Genomic DNA, 23,549 nt, shown 5'->3' with positions numbered 1-23,549 from the left:
GGAGCGGCGGCGGCGGCGGCATCCCCGAGACTCCTCGAGCTACCTTTCCTTCTGACAGCCACTGACGTTCTCCGCCGCTAGAAGAGACCCCGCTTCTCCGGTGCCCGCCTTCCCTCCCCCCCGCCTAGCCCCAGCCCCAGCCCCGCCAGCACCGCTACCTCCGCCAGCCTTGCCACCATCAGCACCACCTCCACCACCGCCGCCGCCGCCGCCACCACCGCCGGCGGCGGCAGCAGCCATTTCATCTCCACAGAAACCAGACACAAAAACATGGCAGAAATGGAGAAAGAAGGGAGACCTCCGGAAAATAAAAGAAGCAGGAAACCGGCTCACCCAGTGAAAAGGGAGATCAATGAGGAAATGAAGGTATTTTTGGACTTCGGGGCCAGAGAGCCTGAGCTCTTTCTTCCGCCTGCTCCCTTTGGGCCGTTGTATAGATTCGGAGGGTACAGGGGAGCGCTTGTCAGTTTCTGTAGGATGCCCAGAACGCCTCAGCTCCTCCTCCAGGTGCAAACCGAGGCCAACTCTCGGGCTGCATCCCCGAGATTTGCCTTCCTCAGATTTGATGGGGGTGGAGGGGCGGCCGGGAAACCACATACTATTTAACCTTATAAACCCCAGGTTGGTAACAGGCGCGTTTCAGAGGGAGGGGACCGGGAGCCCAAGTGGCGGGTGGGTATGGTGAAGAGGCTTTCCTAGTCGGTGGGGTAGTTTTTTCCTCTTCCTCGGGAGCCATCCCCGGGATCCCTCCAAAGTTAAGAGCCGTCGGGCCGGAGCAGCCGGGGAGCGCTGGATTCCACCCCTCTCCCCAGTTCATCTCCCCGTTCCTCGATCCCGCTTCCCGACTAGAAGCCAGCGGCGACGGTGTAAAAGGGGCTGTCAGTGCCGGGGCGAGTTGTGGCCCGAGCGGCGCGGGTCTGGGTACCGTTTTGACGGCCGGCTCGCTTCGCACGCAGCTGCTCGCTCCTCTCACTCGTCTGCCTCCGCCTCCCGCTCGTCTTTGCATGCTCCACTTCCCAGTTAAGCAGACCCGGGCAAACCCCGGTGCAAGATAGCTGTCTGAGGGGCGGCCTTCGCAGAGCGCCTGCCCATTGTTCGGAAAGGCCAGCCCGGAGTCCTGTCGGCGAGGCCGGGCTCCCCGCCAGGCCAGCGGTGCTCCAGAGGTGGCGAGCGCAGCAGCCTGGCGCTCCAGCTGTTCGCGTTGGAGTGATTGCACAAGAGCACCGCTCGGCTCCGGACCCCCCTCGTCCCCCCCCCCCCACTTATTTTCCATGAAGTTGCAGCTTTTGCCGGGTGAGGGTTTTGTTTTGTGTTGATTTCACGAGTCTCTCTTGATTTTTTAAAAAATTGTTTTATTTGTATTTTTTTGTCTTTCTGTGAGTTACAAACAAGTAGCAGATTTCAGGGGGGGACTTTAGTTTTCATTCTGCAGCCGTCTTGGTGTTCCCCATCTTCTGCATAGAATCCTTAACACTGCCCACTGACTTGGTCAGGTTGGTTAAGTTGCTATTTAAAAGACAAACGATGAAGATGGCAAGCAACTAAGTAAAATTTATTGCGGTTTGACGTTGTCTTGATTAGAACAAGCATATTCTAGAGAGTGCCTTGAATGAAGCCCATGTTTAGAAAGGGGCACACGGATAATACATCCTATATCTGTACCTAGGTGCCTATGCTTAGCGTTCCTTTCTTCCAGAAAATGTCTGTAGCAATCTGCATTTTGGAATAAGGGTTTTTATTTCTGGGTGACGAATTTAGTGCCTGGAAGCATGAGGTGCAGCATCAGTCCAAGGGGAGTTAAGATTTGCCTTGGAAATCAGTGCCATTCCTTGTGATGGAAACCTCCATTGATTCCATTGATAGACAGTTTTTTAAAAAAGAGACCAGCAGGAGTTGTCTTCCCATGGGGATGGAATTCAAACAGTTTACACTAACCATCCTTCCTCACTCGCCTTTCCCTCCTGTCCTGCATTTCCAGATTACTTTTCCATTTCATTTTAAATTGGGAGTGGAGGAAGAGGAGAGAGGTAAAGCCACTAAGAAGTCACAGTGTGCACTGGCCCTTTAAAACACTGTCTAATGCGATCTATATGGATGGCAGCTTTTAAGTTTCATAGGTTCTAGAATTACAAATTAGCTAATTTTAATCAAAACATGTGAAATGTTATCCCGGCTGGATATAAAGGCTGACTGTGCTCGATGCTTGGGTCTCACGTTGTTGACTTTGGCTGTGGGAGCACTCCGTGGTTTGGGAGATAGTTGTCCTTCTACAGTATAACAGATGTTTGTCTGAACTGGTGAGGAAGAAACAAAAACAACATTGTGTGAAGGGGAAAAATTACACAATTTTTAGCCAATGCTGCAGGACTAAGTATGGAATTAACGTTCGTGCACAGAATTTCCTCTTTTTAAAATGTTATTTTTCTTCCAAGTCACCACCTACTATTTGAAGTTTTAATCCTTATCATTTCAATACAGAGTAGCATTAAGTAAGAAGTTCTACACAGCAAATAATTCAATTGCCTGAAGGATCAGTATTTTCTCCCTAGTTTGGAACAATGTGTAAGAGACACTGGGTCAGAATCTTCAGTCGTGTCAATGCATATCATGCCAGTGAGTCATGAAATCCCATTGCTAGTGGAATTGTTCGGTATGCATTCTTCTAATATAATAGAACCAAAAGTCCTCATTTTAAAAGTGATTTCTCAAAGTCAAAAGCTGGAAGGGTTATTTTGAACTCATCAAGATTTTTCTGCTTTTAATGTTAATAACCACATCAATAAAACCCCTCCCTGAACCTCATGGTATTATTACCCCTCCATCTCCCCAAACCTAGAGTGTAGAGTAACCTAACAAGTTGGTTGCCCTGCATAAAAATATGTGCAACAAAATGTCACCGAGAACACAATGTGGCCTTGTGCAGCTTCATATCGGTGCCGTTGGAGCTGCCTGGCTGTGTTTGCCTTCATCTGAACGGCTTTCATCTGGACCAGTGTAAACTAAGCCCTGGTAAGTAATCACAGCCCGGCAGAAAGAAAGGAATGTATACAGCTAGCACGGCCTAAGCTGTAAAAACGGAAACCTGAGCCCCACCGTGGATCACATATCAAGGCTTGAAGGTAGGGGAAATGAAAGGGGGAAAGAGGAGAGAGCGAATGTAAAAGTCAGCCTGGGAAGTGGAGGATCCGGAGGAGGCCCCCCCTTAGGGAGAGTTGGCTCAGGGATTAGGGAATTTTATCGTGGTGTACAGTGACCTACTCAGGTTTCAACACTGGTTGGATCAAGTTGCTTCTCTGCGAGCTGAAAGAAAAAGGACTGGTGTGTATGTGATTTTTTTTCCCCTTCGGGTAATAGAAAGGACATTGGTATAAGCATCTATTTTAAGTACAGCAAATGCAGGGAGCTGAGAATGAGCAACAAAATTGCCTCATCATAGAGACTTCCTTCAAGATTTCCTAATTGAGATAGTCACAAATTTATTTAAAAATGGACAGAGAAGACACACTGGCAGAGGTTTAGCTGACACCAGTAATGGCATTGGAGATTGTCTTCATGTGGCTGGGAGCTAATGTTGGTTGCTGTTTCACTAGATCAGATATTGAGTTACATTTTCGTTATCACTGGTTTAATGTACAAAGCAGTTGTAACAAATTTAAATTTGATACAATATAGTTTTGTGTGTGAAAAGTACATGACTTGGCATAGCTTGCCTTTAATGTCCTTTAGTGAAAATATCTTCAAGTAGAAATGTTTGTCTCATTATGACCTTTACAATGTTTCTCTATCTTTCCTTCCCCCCCCACTTCATCCTGGTTTTTCTTAATTAAAAAGACTTATTGCTTTACTGTACTTACAATCAATCTGCCCTATTTAGTTAGTGACCAGTAGAGAGGATTTTAAAAAATCAGATGGCAATTCAATTTATATTTTGACTACTTTCGGTTTCTAAAGCGAATATTGTGATTGTATCTACTGTAATATGCCTTCAATATATTGTTAGCTCACATGTATCATAACAAATGGCTCTTAGGAGGGAATTCTGGTATATGGAAGTGTTAATTCGTTTCAGGTGTTCATCCAGAACATAACATAAAAGCTAGATGTAATATTGGATGTGCAAATGTAAATATATGAGTAAGTGTAAATATAGTTGCACTTAAGGGTGTGTATTTTATGTGCATAGATCTTGGTGAACATGGTTAGTGACTACCAAACAGTAATACAATTCAAAAAAAAGTAGACTATGAGTAGAGATAATGAGTCAGATTTTCATCTTTTAAAACTCTTTGACAAAACCATTGTGATTAGATCAAGCACTCTGCCCTGGAAACTTTCCTAAACAAACCATAATTAATGCATTTACAATGTTTGCCTTCCTTATCAATTGCTCAACTACAGGATAATCTGTGTTAAATGTCTTAGGGTCTTTGCTGAATTTCTCTGTCTATAAATATTCTTAGCAAGTAATTTGTACCTAAAATTATGCTTCAGTCCTAATGCCTACAGTTAGAGGCAGGCACATCTGTTAGAGTTTAGTAGTAAACTCACCATAAGATTTTCTAGTTTAGTTTCTGATGGTCTTCATTTGGCATTAAAAATGACCTGTGTCAATTGCATAGACAATAAAGCAAGTTGCAGAGCTGAGCTGGTGAGTGCAGTGATTTAAATAGCTTACCATAAAATAAAATAAAATAGAGATATCAGAGTGTGGATTGGAAAAGTCAGCATGTTTAAGGTTGAAATCAGCTCATTACTAAAACAGGTATATTTTAAGTTTTGCTCCTGAAACTCCATCCTGATGTCAGAAACAGTGAGTCTCAGGAACCTAGAAAGTGGGCTTGGGACCAGATCTCACTGTGGCATTCACAAATTATGTCAGACCTCCCTGGCTGAGCAGTGGTCTAAGGTGTGCCACGTGGCAGGGCTGGAAACTCTTGTCAGTCGGAGCATGGTGCTTGCCCCTTGGGAGCTGGTGTAGGATATTCCCGAGCCCACCAGCCCTGTCCTCTGTGTTGCTCTTGGTTGTCCTGCTCAAGGCTCTAGTCTCAAACCATAAGAGAAGGTCCTGGGAGGGCACAGAGAGCTATGAATTCTGCTCTGTTCAAACCAGGAGTTTTCTGAAAAGAGTCTCTTTCTCCATCTGTGAACTGGTGAGGATAGTGTGTGGTAGAGTGAGACTCTCTAAGCCTTACACAATTCACAGGTTCCAGAGAGGAGGAAATGGAAAGGAACCACTCCACTTCCTCCCGAATCTGAAATAAACATTTGAACTAGAAGAAAATGAGTCTGACAGACTCATTCCCTTCTGCGTTTCCTGCCTCTGTGCTTGCCAAGCACTGCTCTGAGAAGCCAAGCCCTACTCTCCTTGTGTGAAAGACAGACTCATAGAAACCAAGAGGTAACAGAGTTTTTAAATGAAAGTCAAAAACAGGGCCTCAAAAAAGGCAAATATCACTGAATACAAGTGACTGTCTGAAAAAGGAGAGTTCCAGGGAAATAGAGGTGTCTTGCAAGGGTGACCAGACTTCTTGCATCTTCTAAGGAAGTGTTCTTTTTATCGAGTCTTTATACTTTTTATTTTTTTGAAAAAATTATTAGAAGTAGTAGAAGGTGGATCATTTAAAAATCTCTGAAGTCTAAAACTTCCTCTTGCGGAATGGGAAGTCAGCCATACTTGTACTCAAGCTAATAAGATTATTGAATATTTTCCTAAAAGAGAAGGGATATTCCAGGGTAGAATGAAAAAAAAAAACAACTTTGTTTTTGATGGTGCCAACTGAAACATGTAAACAGACATGAAAGCCTGTGCTGGGTGACATTTGCTGAATGTATATTTTAGAATCTGTAGACTGATGGGTGTTAATATCTCTTATATAACTAAAGGGTTGTGGAACTCTGTCCTGCTTTAAGGCCAGTGGCTTTTGGCATGGGCAGGAAAACAATGTAACAAGACTTGGTGATTTTAAGGCCAGTGCTGCAGCTGTGATAGGACACAGCTGCACACAGCTGCACACCTGCCATGCCTGCTACAGTGTTGGCCCCAGGGCTGGGCTCCACAATTTCACACATTTCTTTGACCTTTTTAGGACATTTGATGTCCTGGCCACAGATTAAAACATGGGGACATAATTGTCTGTTCTGTGTCACAACAAGACAATAAAGCAACGTAGATTTTTCTATGTGGAAACACACAATCTTGGTTTCATGTGACAATAATACACCCATCTAATTCAGACTGTGTCAATAAGAGAACAAGACTTTCTCCTCAGGCCGGCTCCAGGTCGGAGCTGGATTTTAGTGTTTTGATGTGTCCTCTGCCCTTAGAACTGTGTGCTAATCATTGTGTTGTGGCTGAGAACAATGCTGCAAAATGACCCAGATGGAGCTCAGTGACCTTCTTAAAAGGATTTCAGACCAAAAATCTGTATGCAGTTCAGATACAAACAGCAAGGCTCAATGGGTAAAGTCTGCACCAAGAGTATGAATCTGGCTGCTCTTAACATAACATGCATGTGGATGACCCTCACATGGGATGTCTGTGGGAGTGGCTTATCCTTAGGATACCATCAGACCCAGTAGGATCATGAGCATGGAAGTACTTTGTAGTCTGTAAAGGGCTCTTCCCACAGTTCTTTTTCGCTGTTTAAATGCTGCCTGCTTCTTGGTAGAACCTTAAAATAAAACCGATCCATTAGGTCTGTGTTAAGAGAGATGACTTCAAGTCAAATCAACTTGAATTCCCAGTAGTCTGAGAGTGCTCATTAACACTGGATATTATAATTCTTTTAACTTTCAGACCTGGGGATAGGTAGAGCTAGAAATTGATTTCTAATCAAGTTTAATTCCTACTTCCTACAAAAGGAACTGCTTTTCTTCTACAGCTTCATCCCCTCAGCCCTTTAAAAATCTTAATTAGTGAACCCAGTGATGCTTAATAGAAATCTACCTCAGAAGTCAGTCAGAACCCATGGAGGTGAAAAGGGAGATAAAATATTTTCCAAAAATAACCATCATTCTATTATTCATAACCTTAACTGGCAGAGATACCAGCATTTTTTTTCCCCACCTTGTAAATTGTTCAGGATTGGGGGTTTCCTTTTCCTTTGAAAGTATTTCTCATATGCTCCACTTTCTTGGATAATGTGTGTAAGAATGTTTTGAAGTTAAGTAATGTAACTGGCAGATCCTTTTTACTGTTATTAGGACTGTGAATATGACTGACATGGTTGTCTGTGAGAAGACTGTGTTAATTAAAACTATTTTTTGATTTTTATAAAAATAATACATGGACATGATATAAATAGTAGAATAAGCAATATAAATAAGCAAAAAGAAAAACAAAGCCTGTAATTTTCCCACCGAGACACCATTACCATCAACATTTTGATGTATGTCTTTTCATGTCCTTTTCTATGTATGATGAATGTTTTTTAAGAAAACAAAACCAAAAAACTACTAACCTTCCATTTAAAACTTAACATATTGTTAATAACGTTTCATGGCAGTAAAAATTTATCCACAGCATATATTTAGTGGCAAAATAGTATTCCACTTCAGTAATTTCATGACTAGTCTATAATTTATTTAACTGAATTCCGATTGTTTGACATATAGTTTGTTTATAAGAAAGCAACACTGAGATAAACATTCCTGAACATTCATATTTTTGCACCTATTTCCTTAGAATAGTCCCTACTATACCTAGAAATAAAATTGCTGAATCAAAGGGTATGTAAAATTTTAAGCTTTTATTGCAGAGAGTCAAGTTACCTTTTCTAAAAGTTGAATTAACTTGAATTCCCAATAGTCTGGGGGTGGGACTTCTCTGGAGGTCCAGTGGTTAAGATTTTGCCTTCCAATGCAAGGGATGCGGGTCCGATCCCTGGTCAGGGAGCTAGGATCCCATATGCCTCGAAGCCAAAAAACCAAAACATAAAACGGAAGCAATATTGTAACAATTTCAATAGAGACTTTAAGAATGGTCCACATCAAAAAAAAAAAAAAGTCTGAGAGTGCTCATTAACATTGGATATTATAATTTTATTTATTTATTTATTTTTGTGGTACACGGGCCTCTCACTGTTGTGTCCTCTCTGGTTGCGGAGCACAGGCTCCGGACGCGCAGGCTCAGCGGCCATGGCTCACAGGCCCAGCCGCTCCGCGTCATGTGGGATCTTCCTGGACCGGGGCACGAACCGTGTCCCCTGCATCGGCAGGCGGACTCTCAACCACTGCGCCACCAGGGAAGCTCTGGATATTATAATTTTTTAAGCTTTCACATATTTATTTTTAGAATCATCTGTCCTGAATTTTGTTTGATAATTTTTCTGTATTTACATATTTAAAAAATATTTATGGATGTATCCAAATGTGTTAGCACATTTATTGATTAGATTCTAAGTGCTAGGCATTGTGCTAGATGGGACATAAAATGAAATAAAGGGTTTCTGCCCTCAAGTAACTTATAGTGTGTTTCGTTGGGGTAGATGACATATTTTACTAGCACTGTGGAGGGATGTAGGACTTGGAGTGGAAATGGGAATTATGTTTGTGGGAAGAGGGAGGACGTGGCTTTCCCCTCATCTGAAAGAATGATTGGGAGCTCTCTGAAAACTTTCTACTTTGTTGGGTAGGATACCAAGTTGAAAACACATCTGACGTTCAGTTATGCAAGGCCTGAGATAAGAGAAATCGGTGGCACCTACCCTATATTTTAAACTTTGGTGTTTTCAGAATAAAATCATTTGTTCTTTTTGAAGACCTTGAAGTACTTGCATTTCAGAGTATTTTGAGGCTTTATAATTACTGTGATTTTCAAAATGACTTGAAGTCAAGTCATTATTATTTACCTGGTAAAATGTTCAATTAAAAACCATTTAGTGTGAACTTTGACATGCATACAGTATTTCTAGTTGAATAAGGAGAGTGTCTAATGAATGTCCTGGGAATTAAATTCCAATAAAAATAAACTTTGCCAAGAACTCAGAGGAGTGGAGAAATAGTTAAGTTTCCTGTCTTTCCACTATCTTTCTGTGACCTTTTTTTTAAAAAATTCTAGGAAAAGATCATGCTTTCAGATTAAAGGTTAGGCTTTTCTTCTTTCTTTAGGAACCCTGGAGGTGAGAGAGGGGAATTGGAAAGGGAGAGGAAGGGGTATGGAGGTATAGTATTAAAAGTGCAAAGCCATTAGAGTCAGATGTGATGTCAAAAAATTGTCAAATGAGAAGATTAAATTTTGATTATGAATTTTAAGACCCCGCTATCCCAACAATAAAGACAATTAAGGAGAGTAGAGGTCAATGATCAAGTCTCAAAACAAGCAAAGTTTTAGCATAGGTAGATATGTCCTAGTTGAAAAGCTCTTTGTATGTGACATTGACATCGGTGATAAGATTTCTTTGCAATACTGTTGTTGGTCCAAGGAGGTAGCTCCTTTGGAGTTGCTGACACATTGGCCTGTACGGAATTTATAATAGAAAGAGTCCTGGTATAAGGATCCGAAGATCTGTATTTTTGTTCTGACTTTACTAGGTGATCTCTCATGCCTGTCATTTACCTTCTGTATGCTCCAATTTTCTGTCGTAAAATGAGGATGTCACAGAGGTTCACCAAAAGTTTACTGTGGAAATCAAATATCTAACTCACAGGGTAATTGAAAGGAATAAGAGAGTTAAAGGATGTGGAAACACTGTAAAGTGCTATAAGAGTGTTAGACATATCATTGTAATTATAGTGACCTATTTTCCAAACCCAAATTGGACCACATGGTATGAAGGAGGATTTTTGTGCCACTTCCAAGGGTGAGAGGCAGTCTGCAAAATGTGTTTTGGATGCCAGAATATTGAAATTCTGGCACATTTTGATGGTTTATGGGAACAATGATAAAATATTTGAGATAGTGGCTGTTCAGTAAAATTTATGCTGTGTGATCACTGTAATTATGATACTTCTTAGCAAAAGGCAATTTATTTCTTGTATAAGTAGAAATTCTTTGATTTCACAGGACCTTAGAGCTAGAAGGGCCTTTAAGAGATTCTACTTGAGTTTCCTGCTCTAAGTCTCCAGGAGAAATTCTGGGTGAAGATTTTGGGGGAAGCAAATTTTACAGCTTCTCTTAGTACAGTGGTTTGTCCTATTATCAAACAGCCTTACCTCAAAGGTCTCTCTGCACTTTAACTCTTATCACCTTAATTTTCTGGTAGAAAAACTTGAAAACCCTTATGGACCATAAACATTAAATTCACTCCTCCTAGAATATATTACGTTTCTTGGATGGTAACTGCAAAAATCCATTTCATTTCCTTTGGTTTAGCACCATAGCGAGCCCATATGATGTCTAGCATCAAGTTCTAACTAGAAATTAAAAATTATTTATTCCTTGGGGTTCTTTGATTTCTTAATGCAATAGTATATAAGACAGAGGTGATACCTATTCTTGTAGTTTGGTGTTTCTTTTTCTTTGATCTTGTTCGACTTTTTATGAAAAGTTTGAGAGTTATGGCTCAAGGCTCTATAAAGCTTTTGTTTTCTGCTTTTCCAGTCATATATCAAAACATTAATATGTTTCTTTTTACTTTCAGTGATAAGAAAGGGAATGTTTTAGAGTTTATTTTCACTGACATTTATAGTAACTCGAAAATGGAATAGATCAGTTCCATATTGATCATATTGATTGTTCCATGAAGCCTCTGAGTTTTCAGGACAAACCGTAAACTAAGTGATGCACTTAAGATGCCCAAACGATATGAATTTTGTGTTAATAATCCAGTTGAGGTTTCAGTATTTACGCGAATGTCTGAAACTTCTGGATCCCATCCCTGGGATTGGTTCTGAAAGGCTGAACGGATTTGCAGCTGGACTAAAACAAACAAATCTATATCCTTGGCTGGGAGGTTGCTCCGTGAATTATGCATCTGTAGCTTTTGTGTCGCTTCAGAGGTTAGACAGGACCAGAGAAAGAGGTGCCCAAGATACAAATGGTCTAGAAAATTAGATACGGTGGCCAGGAGTTACTATGCAAGAGATTTTCTGGTTTTTGGGCACATTTCTCTTAGAGATTGAGGCAAACAGCATATCAACCAGTAGGATGGCTTGAACTTGGCTTTTAGCACTGTTGGGAATTGTTTTTTTTGATGCAAGATGTAATCCTTATCCTCAGAGATTTCTGCTGCCAGACCCCTGATGGAGGACCTTGGTTTGTGTGCTTAGGGACTGTCATTCTCCAGTCCAGGCACTCAGCTCAGTGAAAGAAATTGGGTGTTAGGGGAGGGAGACTGACACCTCATTAAAGCAATCTCTTTTGATTGAGTAGTGCAGCATTTAGCAGAATCCTCCTCGGTGGTATTCCAGAAGCTGCTGAGCTTATTATACATATCGATCATATCATCTTCGTGCATTCATGAAAAGAATGTCTATTTAATGTGGACATGACCAGCCATCAGATAGAATAAATGCCTCAGTAAAGCTTGATATGGCTGGCTGTTGGCCTTGTGGATGGTAACACTGAATCAATCTGGCTAGATTTTTAAAACTTGCTTGTGCATTATACTATCACAGATTGACCCATTTGGAACTCTGAGCTCAAGTGGGTACTAAAGCAAAAAAAAAAAAAAAAAAATCTAGCATCCTGTGGGTGGTTTGAAATGCCAGGTTTGTTTTTATGTAGTGTAATATCCTTCCTTTTTTTAAAAATATTTCTTTTTACTTATTTATTATTTATTTATTTTGGCTGTACCGAGTCTTAGTTGCGGCATGCGGGATCTTCCTTGCGGCATGTGGGATCTTTTAGTTGCGGCATGTGGACTTTTAGTTGCAGTACGCAGGCAGGATCTAGTTCCCTGGCCAGGGATCGAACCCGGGCCCCCTGCATTGGGAGCGCAGAGTCTTACCCACTGGACCACCAGGGGTTATGTAACCCCTGCTGAAATCTAAAGTGAAGTTCAAGAGAACATGGAACTTACACGTTGAGGCTGTGCACATGCTGGTTTAGCCTGGGTGCTTGTTTCAGGTATAAATTATACATCCCAGTGTAATTCAGAAATGACAACTTCTAGGGAGAATGAGAAAAGGTTCTTTGAGCCACAGAGAAGGTTAGAATGTATAGTTTTTCTAGCTCAGTCTAGGAGGCTCAGCCTGCCTTGCCTGATAAAGATGCCTTAAAAAAATTAATTCAACAAACATTTATTATCTTACTCTGTAGTATAGGATCCTTCTTTTTATTAAAAATTTTCCAGCTTTATTGAGAAGAGATATAATTGACACAAAACACTGCAAGTTTAAGGTGTACAATGTATTGATTTGATACATTTATATATTGTAAAATGACTACTACCCGTAGCATCAGCTACCACCTCTATCCTGTCATATAGTTACCATTTCTTTTTTGCAGTGAAAAGATGTAGGATCAACTATCTCAGCAACATTCAAGTACATGATAGTGTTATTAGCTATAATCACCATACTGTACAGCATGCTATACTGTACCCTTTGACCAATCTCCTCGTTTCCGCTGCCCCCAGCCCTGGGTAACCACTTCTCTACTCTCTCTTTCTCAGATAGAGATGCTTTAAGGCACACACAAGCATTAAGATATAGCAGCTGTTAAGTTCATTAAAAATAGTCACCTGGTAGTATAAGCTTTAAATTTGTCCAACTATTATTTACCCATTATTTCCACAGCTTGATATCTATAATAACAACAATAATAATGCCTTATATTTTATAGAGTTGTCCCTCCAAATCCACAAGGGATTGGTTCCAGGACACCCCACACCCACACCACAATCCCTAAATCCGCAGTGCTTAAGTCCCTTATATAAAATGGTGTAGTATTTTCATATAACCTACACACATCCTACCGTATACTTTAAATCATCTCTAGATTACTTACAATGCTTAATATAAGGTAAATGCCAGGTAAATAGTTGTAAATACAATACAAGTGCTGTGTAAATAGTTGCCTGCATGACAAAGTCAAGTTTTGCTTTTTCGAGCTTTCTGGAATTTTTTTCCAAATATTTTCCAACTGCGGTTGCTTGAATCTGCAGATGCAGAGTCTGCAGATATGGAGGGCTGATTGTATATTGATTTATAGTTCATAAAGTGTTTTCATACATTAGCCAAAATCTGAGCTGGCTAGTAACCTTAAAGTTATTTGGTACTTTTATGTTACTTGTCAGAAGACAATCACAGTGACCTTTGATTTCATGGGGAAAGAACCTGTCACTAGTGGAATTCGTAAAGGAAATTATGCTTCAATGTTTAAAGAATACTGTTACAAAAGGGAAACCCTTGCAGACTATTCAGCTTTCTGGATGGTAGTGGTTGACAGTTGAGAAATTATTTCTTTGCTGAGATTTTGCTTTATCTGAGATAAGAGTCATGTTAAGAAACAACACCTAAATTAGAAAGCAATTCTAGTTTAAATTAATCTGAGCCACAAAATGGTCGATTGTTTTCAGTTTCAAAATTTCTTCTTAGCTGTTTTTGTGCTTTTACCTTTCAATATTTTTGTATTAGTGAAAGATACAGACTTTGCAGAAGGATATGCCAAAATATGACTTCCTATTCTTAAGCAAAACTGACAAATACCTTTTCTCTTGTTATCTTTAAATTGCAAATGTCTGAAGGCCTGTCATAATTGGATGCGTCATCCTGAGATTTAAACGCATGACAGTTTTTGAACGTGATTTGAAAAATAAACGTGACTCTTAGGGAGGTAGGGCGGGGCTGGCAGAAAATGGGTAGTGGAAACAGAATTCGATTTATGTGTTCTTTTCAAATAGTTATTGATTATATACATAAGTAGCCTATGCTTCTCTTTCAGAACTTTGCAGAAAACACCATGAATGAACTTCTTGGCTGGTATGGCTATGATAAGGTTGAATTGAAAGATGGTGAAGATATTGAATTCAGAAACTATCCTACAGATGGAGAGAGCCGGCAGCACATTTCTGTTCTCAAAGGTAATGATATTCAATGTCCTTTCCTTCATGCAAACAAGGATTGGCTATCTCAACCTGCCGGAATTGAGTTGCTCTGGGACTCGTTTTGTTCATGATGCCAATGGTTGATTTAAATGGACATCCCCGTAAGCAGAATTCTGCAGAATGTAAGAGCACAACATAAAACAAAAATAGACACAGCTTAATCTCCATCCGGCAATGGGAGAGTTAGCTAGACAAGGGCTAGCTAAGCGCTGTGGTCCTGCCCACAAATTGATAGAAAGGGACAGTGTTTGCTAATTTCTAGTTTCCTGAACCCTTCGATATATCAATTGTTAAGGACTGGTGCTTTCTGTTAAGTGAAATGTTAGGTTTAGATTTTCAGACGGTAAGAGACAATCATGGTTAGTTTGATAATTTCTCCTCCCCCCGTTTTGGGTGGGAATTCTAAAGGAAGGCCCTATTTCTGTTTTCTGTTTGAAGTTTTCACCCTTGCCTCATCCACACAGCCTTGGATAGGTTAAGAAGAAGAGTAAGAGAGTAGTAGAAGGTTGGGTCCTATATAATTCCATAAGAATGATCATCAAAGCCCAGCCAAAGAGTAGAAATTAGAAGGTTAGTGGAGCTGAAATAACACTGAATCTGCCGGTGGGTAGCAGTGCCTGATATTTCATGAAGCCTAGAATCATTGGTGGGTGTTGATCTGCACACTGAATTTATGAACCTAAATTTGGACTGAGTGTTTGTTTGTCAAAGAAAAGGATTATGTGAAGAAGCAATCCATTTGGGGAACTTTAATAAAGTGTGACTAAAACTAATTGTGTGATATAATTGACAATTTGATCAGTATTTTCATTACATTCAATATCTATTGGCATAAACTACCTGTTCATGCATTTTATTTCCAGTCTCTAAGATAGTGCTTTTCCTTCTTATATGCCAAGCAATGAAATGTAAATGAGCTGTCCTGCAGGCATGTGGAATTGAACGTATGTGACAAATTTTATGTTAAGCTTGGTATGAAATTGTACACATCATGTTACTGAGATAGTATCATCAATTTCACTGTAAACGAAAAATGCAAGTCGAGTTTATATTCTGTAAACTAATAGCTCGTTTAACACTTGGTCTAGGTAATAATCTTTGCCTCTGGGGAACATGGAGAGAGTGCCAGGATATGCTATTGGAGGGAACAAGTTGTTTTCTATGGTTGAGTGTTGTTGTTGTTGTTTTTTTTTCTTTTCTTTCTTTTTTTTTTTTTTTGCGGGACGCGGGCCTCTCATTGCTGTGGCCTCTCCCATCACGGAGCACAGGCTCCGGATGCGCAGGCCCAGAGGCCATGGCCCACGGGCCCAGCTGCTCCGCGGTATGTGGGATCCTCCCGGACCCGGGCATGAACCCGCGTCACCCGCATCGGCAGGCAGACTCCCAACCACTGCACCACCAGGGAAGCCACTGTTGTTGTTTTTAATGATTCACATGCAAGGATAAAATTCACAAGGTTCATATCATTATAAGTTTTCTTTATGATCATTTTTGTTAATTTTTAATGGGTATTAATGGGTTAATGGGTCTACCCTGTGAAACAACAGTTTTTTCCTAATCATCAGCTTCTTTCTCATTGGTTCTTTTTTTTTCTTTTCTTTTTTTTTTTTTACATCTTTATTGGCGTATAATTGCTTTACAATGGTGTGTTAGTTTCTGCTTTATAACAAAGTGAATCAGTTATACATATACATATGTTCCCATATCTCTTCCCTTCATTGGTTCTTTTGATTATATTATCACTCAAGTTTACAATACAGTGGGACCTGGTTACAGTGCTACAGGGGCACTTTTTAAGCTTCTCCCCTGGTAGACAGAGAGCGATGTCTGCTGTATATCACTTTGTACATGGAAAGGGTTAATTGCCTCTCAATTTTCTATGGGCTTTTACAGTGCTAAAATTCATCACCACAGTACAGTTGAGATGTTAGCTATCATAGTGGAGCAAATTATAAAGGAGCCCTTTGGAAATTTATGGTAACACGACTGAAAAGGTCCAGGATGGTCTGTGGAGTTCTGGTAAAGTGTTTAAAGATTTGCAAAATAAAATTTTTATTCCATAGCCATTTTACTTGAGAAAATGTGGTTGTAAGCCCTTTTGTCATATTGAATGTGATTTTCTTCTTTTACAGAAAATTCTTTGCCAAAACCAAAATTACCTGAGGACAGTGTTATTTCACCATACAATATAAACACAGGCTATTCAGGGCTTGCCACAGGAAATGGACTCAGTGACTCACCTGCAGGGTCAAAGGATCATGGCAATGTGCCCATTATTGTACCTTTAATTCCTCCACCTTTCATAAAGCCACCGGCAGGTAAGTCAATACTGGGGTTTCCAGTGATAATGATTGATAGAAAATTGTTTTAACCGTCCTATGGTAATTATTAAATGCTTAAGTTAATTTTGGAAAAGACTGTTTTAGGGACTTTGCAGCTAAGAAATGTTAGTGCATGTATTATTTAAGGTAGTATTGTTTTATTAGGCCAATCTACTACTAGTTAGGCTGTCAACTTTCAACTGACAATAAATTTTTCCTACCCCTGGCTATAAAAGAAGTTATTTTCCTTCTCTAAAATCATCTGTTTAAAATAAAAAAAGCATGAACTAATTAAAAAAATAAGATATATACTGCCTGGTTAGCAAGAAAAAAGGAACCATGGTTGAGCTGGGTGGTGGTGCAGTGAGGACCATGTCTCCTCTGTGGGTTTTGCGAAGGAAGGGGCAATCTGTAAAGTGTGTGTGGCAGGCTTGTTCCCCAGCGTGCCTTCTTATAAATCCACTTAAGAAACAACCTAGGTTACCCATCTCATACAGAGTTCCTTTTAATTTGTGCAAAGCTCTTTGAGAGCTTAAAAAAAATGGAGATCTGAATTTCATTTGCATGAAAATGTAATCAGTTCTTTTATATTTCCAGAAAATTAGATGGCGGTGTATTAAGCTAGACGGCAATGGGCTGAACATGATGTTGTTTTATTAAGCCAGTCTTAAAATCTTATTGCAAGCTAGGTTACAGTTATGCTCCACACAGAGAAAGAAGTTCAGTAATATTGTATCTGGCTTGCTGTAAATTGTCAGAATTATGCTAGAACGCTTAATTGCTACGCTGGTTATTTTTCTGTATGTTGAATTGAACAATGATAAATACTGAGTTTTGATAGCAGTACTTATCATAACTCACTAAAGTTAATGCTTGTATTTTTTTTTAAGGAAGATAGGTGTTTGGTTATGTTTCCATAAATAGTGAAGATATTTGTAGATATAAATTCCTTGGCTTATATTATAGATATATTGGTACCATCTTCTAAGTGTTACTAACATTTTTTTCATGGTACGGGCACATTCTTTTGCTTAGCCTATGACATTTTAGCAGCAAAAGTGTCCTTTCATACTGAGGTCCTCAGATATGTCATTAAAATCCATTTACCTATCAAAATCACTTGTAATCGTGTTTGTCTACTAAATACTAACATAATTTGTGTTACATATAAAGTTTGTCTTTCTAATGCCACTGTTCTCCTTTGGTTGATTGTTTTATGGTGCAGAGGGACCCAAATTTATCTCCTAAAGGTCAAACACATATTTTGCATAGGACAACTGGAGAGAAGGGTGACTAATTTTGTTAAATGTGGGGTCCATTGTTTGAAAGTATGTCCAGGGGCTTAGGTGAGTGGTGATGATGATGAGGGTATCAATAAAACAGTGTGACTAAGTGAAAAGAACACAGGCTTCACATTCAGACAGATTGTGTTCAAATCCAGGCTTTGTCATTTACCAGCTCTGTGAGTGTAGACAAGTTATATGATTTCCACATCTGTAAAATAGGGATCACAGTTTCACCTTATGGGATAGTTGTGGCCATGAGATGAGAAAATGTAGGTAAAGCACCAGCATAGTGCTTGCCACATGAAAACCATTCAGTAAACACCATGCCTCTTGTTCTTTTTTTTTTTCAGTCCTTATTCTGCCCCAGAGTTATCATGCACATAATTTGTGCAAAAAAAAAGTGTGTATCCAAATGCAAATTCCCCTCTAAGATTTATTTGAGCAAAGCAAACAGTTCTAGAAATTAGCATAGCTGAGGCTAACATGAGTTTGGCATGCCAAAAAACCTGCCCTGGAGTTTCCTGCTGAGCCAGCCACGTGGAATTCAAGCACACAGCTCCTATTTAACTCTAATTCCACATCAGATCAAGAAATAAATATGCAAAGGATAGAGGCCAAAAATTGAGCCTTGGAAGTCTTAGATGTAGGAACTCTGAGGATTTAGAAGCCAGAGTAACTGAACACCAGTGGTTTTATGCTGTCTTCCATGGAACTCCAAGGCACTCATCTGTTGAAAACAGAATGTAGGGAAGGACATGTTTAATTTTCTGTATCTTCTCTAAACCTTGACTCGATCCTACTCCAGGGTTCTATATGACAAGAAAAAGATACACAAAGGTTCTTTGCTTTCAAGGAGCTTACTCTATTATTCTCTAAGCAGAAACTTACAGGAGAGATGAATTTTGATTTAGTTATGTTATCTAGTGCAGGGGTCAGTAAACTTTTTCTGTAAAGTGTTGGATAGTATTTTAGGCTTTGGGGCTCTACCGTCTCTGTCACAACTACTGAACTCTGCGGTGGTAGAAGAAAAGCAGCCATAGATAATACATAAACAAATGGGCATGGCTGTGTTCTAATAAATCTTTATTTACAAAGAAGGCAGCAGGCAGGGTTTGGCTTAGGGACAATAGCTTGCTGACCCTAGCACTAGGGTAAGATTGGCAAAAGTCTCATGATACCAGGAAGGTGGATAGAGTTTCTAAGAGTCAGGCTATGAGATTTGTCAAGGTGCTCTGTGTAGTATCGTGAGGAAGGGACAGTGACAGGGCAGGAAAATAGTGGGGTTTTCAGGGTATGTGGTGAGCTCTGGCACATAATAGGTACTCCACCAGTGTTTGTTGAATAAATGAATGAATGACTGATATTCAAATTCCTATTGCACATGCAGAAGATAGTACAGGCTACTTTGTTGTTCACTGGGAAAGTGCTAGGATCTTGTTTGGATTAGTCTCAGTCTGTCTGACCATGACCATAGCCTCTGTGACAGTGATGTGAGTACTTATCCATAGATAAGTGTAAAGTCCACAAATTATCCAAAAACTCCCATCTAGTTAATCATTTCAATTTTTCCTTTTGCTAAAACTTTGACCAGAGTTGTTATTCAAGGTAATCCAGTTGAGGGACCCTCTGTCAATGGTCTAGCTGTATATAGGTTAATGGGGCATTTCTGAGGGAAACTAATAAATCATACGATGGCTAGGAACAAAAGGCCCCTTAGTAATCAACCCCTGAATAATTCAGAGTTGACTGTATCATGCAAGTGTCTACTTCTCGGGATAGGGAAGAAGAGGATTGTATGCTCTGGATTCCTGGAAAGAAAAGAACGATTAGCGTTCAAATTATTCCTGTTATACTGTAAGCCGGCTATGTGAAAATGCTAATAATACCTTATGTTTGTATTAAACCCTTTACAGTTATGAAACTCATTCAGATTTTATTATTTTATTTAATTTGATCTTTACAATAACCCTGGGAAATAGCATTTGAGATATCATTAAATAAAGAACTGAAGCTCAAATAGGTTAAATGGCTTTCTCAAGGTCAGGTGGCTTCTAAGTACTTGAGTCAAGACTAGTACTAAGGTCTTCTGACTCCTAATCCAATATTCTTTTTAATATAAAGTTGCCTTGTCAGCGTATATATACGAAACTTCCCTAGACTGTATCAGAATAAGAGTATTTATTAATCTGCTACTTCAGATTCCTTAGTGACAGGGGATACAGCTTGTTCCTGCAAAAGGTTATTTTTTTCAAGTCCACGTCTTTGGGGAGACTTGATGAGTACTCTAACTCTTAAGCATCTGTGGTTCTGTGAACCAGGATAACCTAGGAGTGGTAACCCCTCAGCTTGGTTTTAAAGTCTTGCCATCATGAAGCGAGTTGCTCCTGCTTCGAGGTACCGGAAGGCTCCATCTGGTCAGGCACTAGTTCCAGAGAGTGTTCCCTGTGCTCAGGCAGGCTCACCACTGGATCCCATCCACATTTGGCAGCCAGTGGGCCCAGTGGAATACTCGTGATCGGGAACACGGTGATACCACACTCGCTTGGATTTCCACTCTCGTTTTGCACAGCTGCAGACAGAACTGTGGGGGTAGCTTATTTCTGGGCCTGGAGGATTGCTTTTCTGTTCCTGCACCCTTTTTCTTCCGAGAAGGGGAACTTCTTGCACCATGGTGATTACCACAAGCATTGACCCTGCTTCTGCTGCACATGTTTGCATCCAATTTCATCCGATTTCCAAGGCTAAGCTGCTCTTCCCCGCTCAAAGACAGAATCTGGCCCTTGGTGTAGGGTTTGTGACATCACAGTCGTTACTATGGTAATAGACTTGTTATAAACACAGAATAATAGCCCTGATTTTACTTTTTTTCTTTTCCCTCCAAGCAAATGAAGGGAATCACCATGATCTTTAAATAAGAATCACGGACTTTTCTGCAGTGGACAGAGTAAGGTTTTGCCATATAGAGTCATCATTTTTAAAAAACGATAAGAATATAATGGTAAGAATAATATTAGAAAATAATAGAAAGTATCAACCAATTCTCTTTTTACACAAACATTCCTTTATCCTTTCAGTTAGAATGAATATGAAAACCTCCTTCTTTGCTAATTTAAAAAACCACAGCGTGAGCATAGTCTGAAGTGGCAGAATATATATCAGCAAGAGTTTTGAAAGATAACTCAGGTTAATTACATTGTAACCTTGCTGTAATTCTTCTCATATTAGAGATTTTAATATGGGTTCAATCCTTTGGGACTTCATTCAGAGAGGGTTGTACCAGTAAAGGACTTCCAGCATGGATTGGAAGAGCTGTACAACAGTGAATCTCCATCAGAACACTTATGCCTGCTCTGCTCCCACGCAAGTTTGACTATTGAAGCAAAGCCATTCAAAATGAATTTTAAATACATTTTTTTTTTTTTACAAAGACCTTATATTGGTCTTTATTGCTTTACAAGTGTAGCAGCACCCAGTTCCACTGAGCAGACATCAACCCTCTGCAGTGGTTGGGCAAGCTTGGGTTGCCTACTTCTGGTTAAAGTAACCAGCTGGGACTTGAACCAGGATTTTTTATCTCCTGCTCTTAGACTTGCTCCATGAACAACATTTTGCTCCCAAGACTTTAAAAAATCAGTAAAACAATTAGTGCAGTTTTTTTTTGTTCATAAGGTAAAGATGAAATGCAAAGACTTTGCTAGTGAAAGTTTCACTGAGCCCAGTTGCAGAAAACACTGTGTATCTAGGAAACAATATTTTAGATCTGAGTCTTTTGTCAGGTTTTTCCAGAGGCTTATAACTTGCCTATTATAAGTCCAGAACCCCTTTAAATCTCTGAATACTTTAAAATAAAATGAAATGTGAAAAAAGGAGGGAATATATTTTTCTGGATGCATTTACATGGCAATTTTGAATAAAATGTCTCTTACCTCAAATGGTAAGTGACCTTATTCTTATTCCCCAGTATGTTCCCGTGTGTGAAGTGAAAGGCAGGGTCCATCCACACAGCACACACAGGTTTATGTGGAGGGACATGAGATTAAGCTTCTAAGACCAGCTTGATTTCCTTTGTGCAGGAGCGTCTTGCCTTTCTTGGAAAACAATGACCATTTCCTGTCTTCCAGGATGGTTTGCTTTCAGTGAGCTTTCCAAATTTGTGTTCAGTCATAGTCATGGAAATGTGATATATTTTTTCAGGCAAATCTTGAAATTCTTAAGGGGTTATAAGAACTGGGCTCTAAGGAACCATTAGCTTAATTGAGAATATGGAAACATTCACGTGATCTGCTAAGCTCTATGTGTATAGCTGAGTAGCCCACAGTTAATAAGCATGTTACTTTTTGGCTCTTGTAATTCTTACATGGAGTTGTACTTGCAGGGAAGTGGGAATCAGAATGTGGTTTGCATTATGATCATTATTTATTTTATCTGTTATTCAATATTCTTGGGGCTTGCATATGAATGCTGTATTCCAAATAGCCATTGAGAAAACAGGATTTAATAAAAATTGCTTTGCCATTTATTTATTTGTCCAACTTTTAAAATATGATTATTAAATAAAATTACCTAGAGTTAATGGGATTTGGATGACTTACTATTTATGTAGTAGATACATTTCTCAATAAAAAGAAGAGGTTCACTGAACCCTCAGATTTGGAGATCTTTCCAAACCGCTTAGGATGAGGACAGGAGGAATTATGGTGAATGACAGGAAGAGGAGTAGTTAATAACAGTATTGATATAATCTCATCAAGCTAATATTTTTTGAGCACTTATTATGGGCCAGGCATTGTGTAATAGATTATCTCATCTAATTTTCAGAAAGACTCTGTGTGGATGCTATTATTAACCTTGTTTTACAATTGAGGAAACTGAGACCCAGAAAAGTTAAGCAACTTGCCTGAGGTCACACAGGTAATAAGTGGTCAAGCTAGTAGCTGAACTTAGGTGCAATGTCTCCTTAACCCATATTCATACCACTTGATTATTCAAAACACTGTGTCAGTCTTTTAGTCAAGAAGGTATTTACTGAATGTTCTTTACATTATATGAGATAATACAAATATATACAATATAAATACAAATTATATATATGTATATGATACAAATATATATATCGTCCCTGATCACCAAGAACTTACAGTGTACTTGATATATGATCAAAACATTCTATTTTGACTTTGGAAAGTATGAAATAATTTAACAGCATTTGGAAGGTGCATGGTGGGAGTAGAAGGGCAGTTAAACTGGAGTAGCAGAAAGTCTATACGCAGATACTCAGGAACTGTTATGTTTGTACAGTTGGGGAGAAATGGCATCTGAAACATAATGTAAGCTAGAGATAGTCATTTGAAATTCAAAGTGATAAAAAAGACACAAAATGAAGCCTTAAAATGTTAGCTACTATGACATGGGTCCTGTTTTATCTTTCTTTATACAATCAAGGGGTCTTGAAAAGATGTAAGTCAAATTTCAGTATGTTCAGTCATTCTTTTTTTTTTTTTTGCGGTACGTGGGCCTCTCACTGTTGTGGCCTCTCCCGTTGTGGAGCACAGGCTCCGGACGCACAGGCTCAGCGGCCATGGCTCACGGGCCCAGCCGCTCCATGGCATGTGGGATCTTCCCCGACCGGGGCACGAACCCGTGTCCCCTGCATCGGCAGGCGGACTCTCAACCACTGCGCCACCAGGGAAGCCCCTGTTCAGTCATTCTTAATGCCAAATGGAATGTGTAGTTTGAATGGTAGCATGACGTGGTGGAAAGACCACCAGAGTAAGAACCAGGAGACCTGGATTGTTAATGCCAGCTCAGCCATTTATTGGCTGTCTAATCTTGGATAAGCCACGTAGCCTTTCTGAGCCTCAGTTTCCTTGTCTGAAAAATGATGTAGTTAACTAAGGTAATCTGTAATTTCCCTACATTTATAAAATCTTGGTTTTGTGACTTGTATAGTGAAA

General features: G+C 39.7%; 1 protein-coding gene across 1 annotated transcript in view; it reads left to right on the top strand.

Moving 5' to 3' along the window:
* Window positions 1-257: 257 nt before the first annotated feature.
* Window positions 258-23,549, top strand: part of SOBP (sine oculis binding protein homolog) — a gene marked incomplete at its 3' end in the record, with an annotated part of 141,284 nt that continues 117,992 nt past the window's right edge. The window contains exons 1-3 of the mRNA XM_082856013.1: window positions 258-366; window positions 13,826-13,964; window positions 16,121-16,306. Coding sequence (XP_082712139.1) covers window positions 271-366; window positions 13,826-13,964; window positions 16,121-16,306 — 421 coding nt within the window. The 5' untranslated portion in view covers window positions 258-270. The remainder of the gene's footprint in view (window positions 367-13,825; window positions 13,965-16,120; window positions 16,307-23,549) is intronic.

The sequence above is a fragment of the Leucopleurus acutus genome, assembly GCF_964270905.1.
Source record: "Leucopleurus acutus genome assembly, chromosome: 15".
Lineage (NCBI taxonomy): Eukaryota > Metazoa > Chordata > Mammalia > Artiodactyla > Delphinidae > Leucopleurus > Leucopleurus acutus.
The sequence above is the reverse complement of the archived record's forward strand: the minus strand, read 5'-3'. Positions and strand labels throughout refer to the sequence as shown.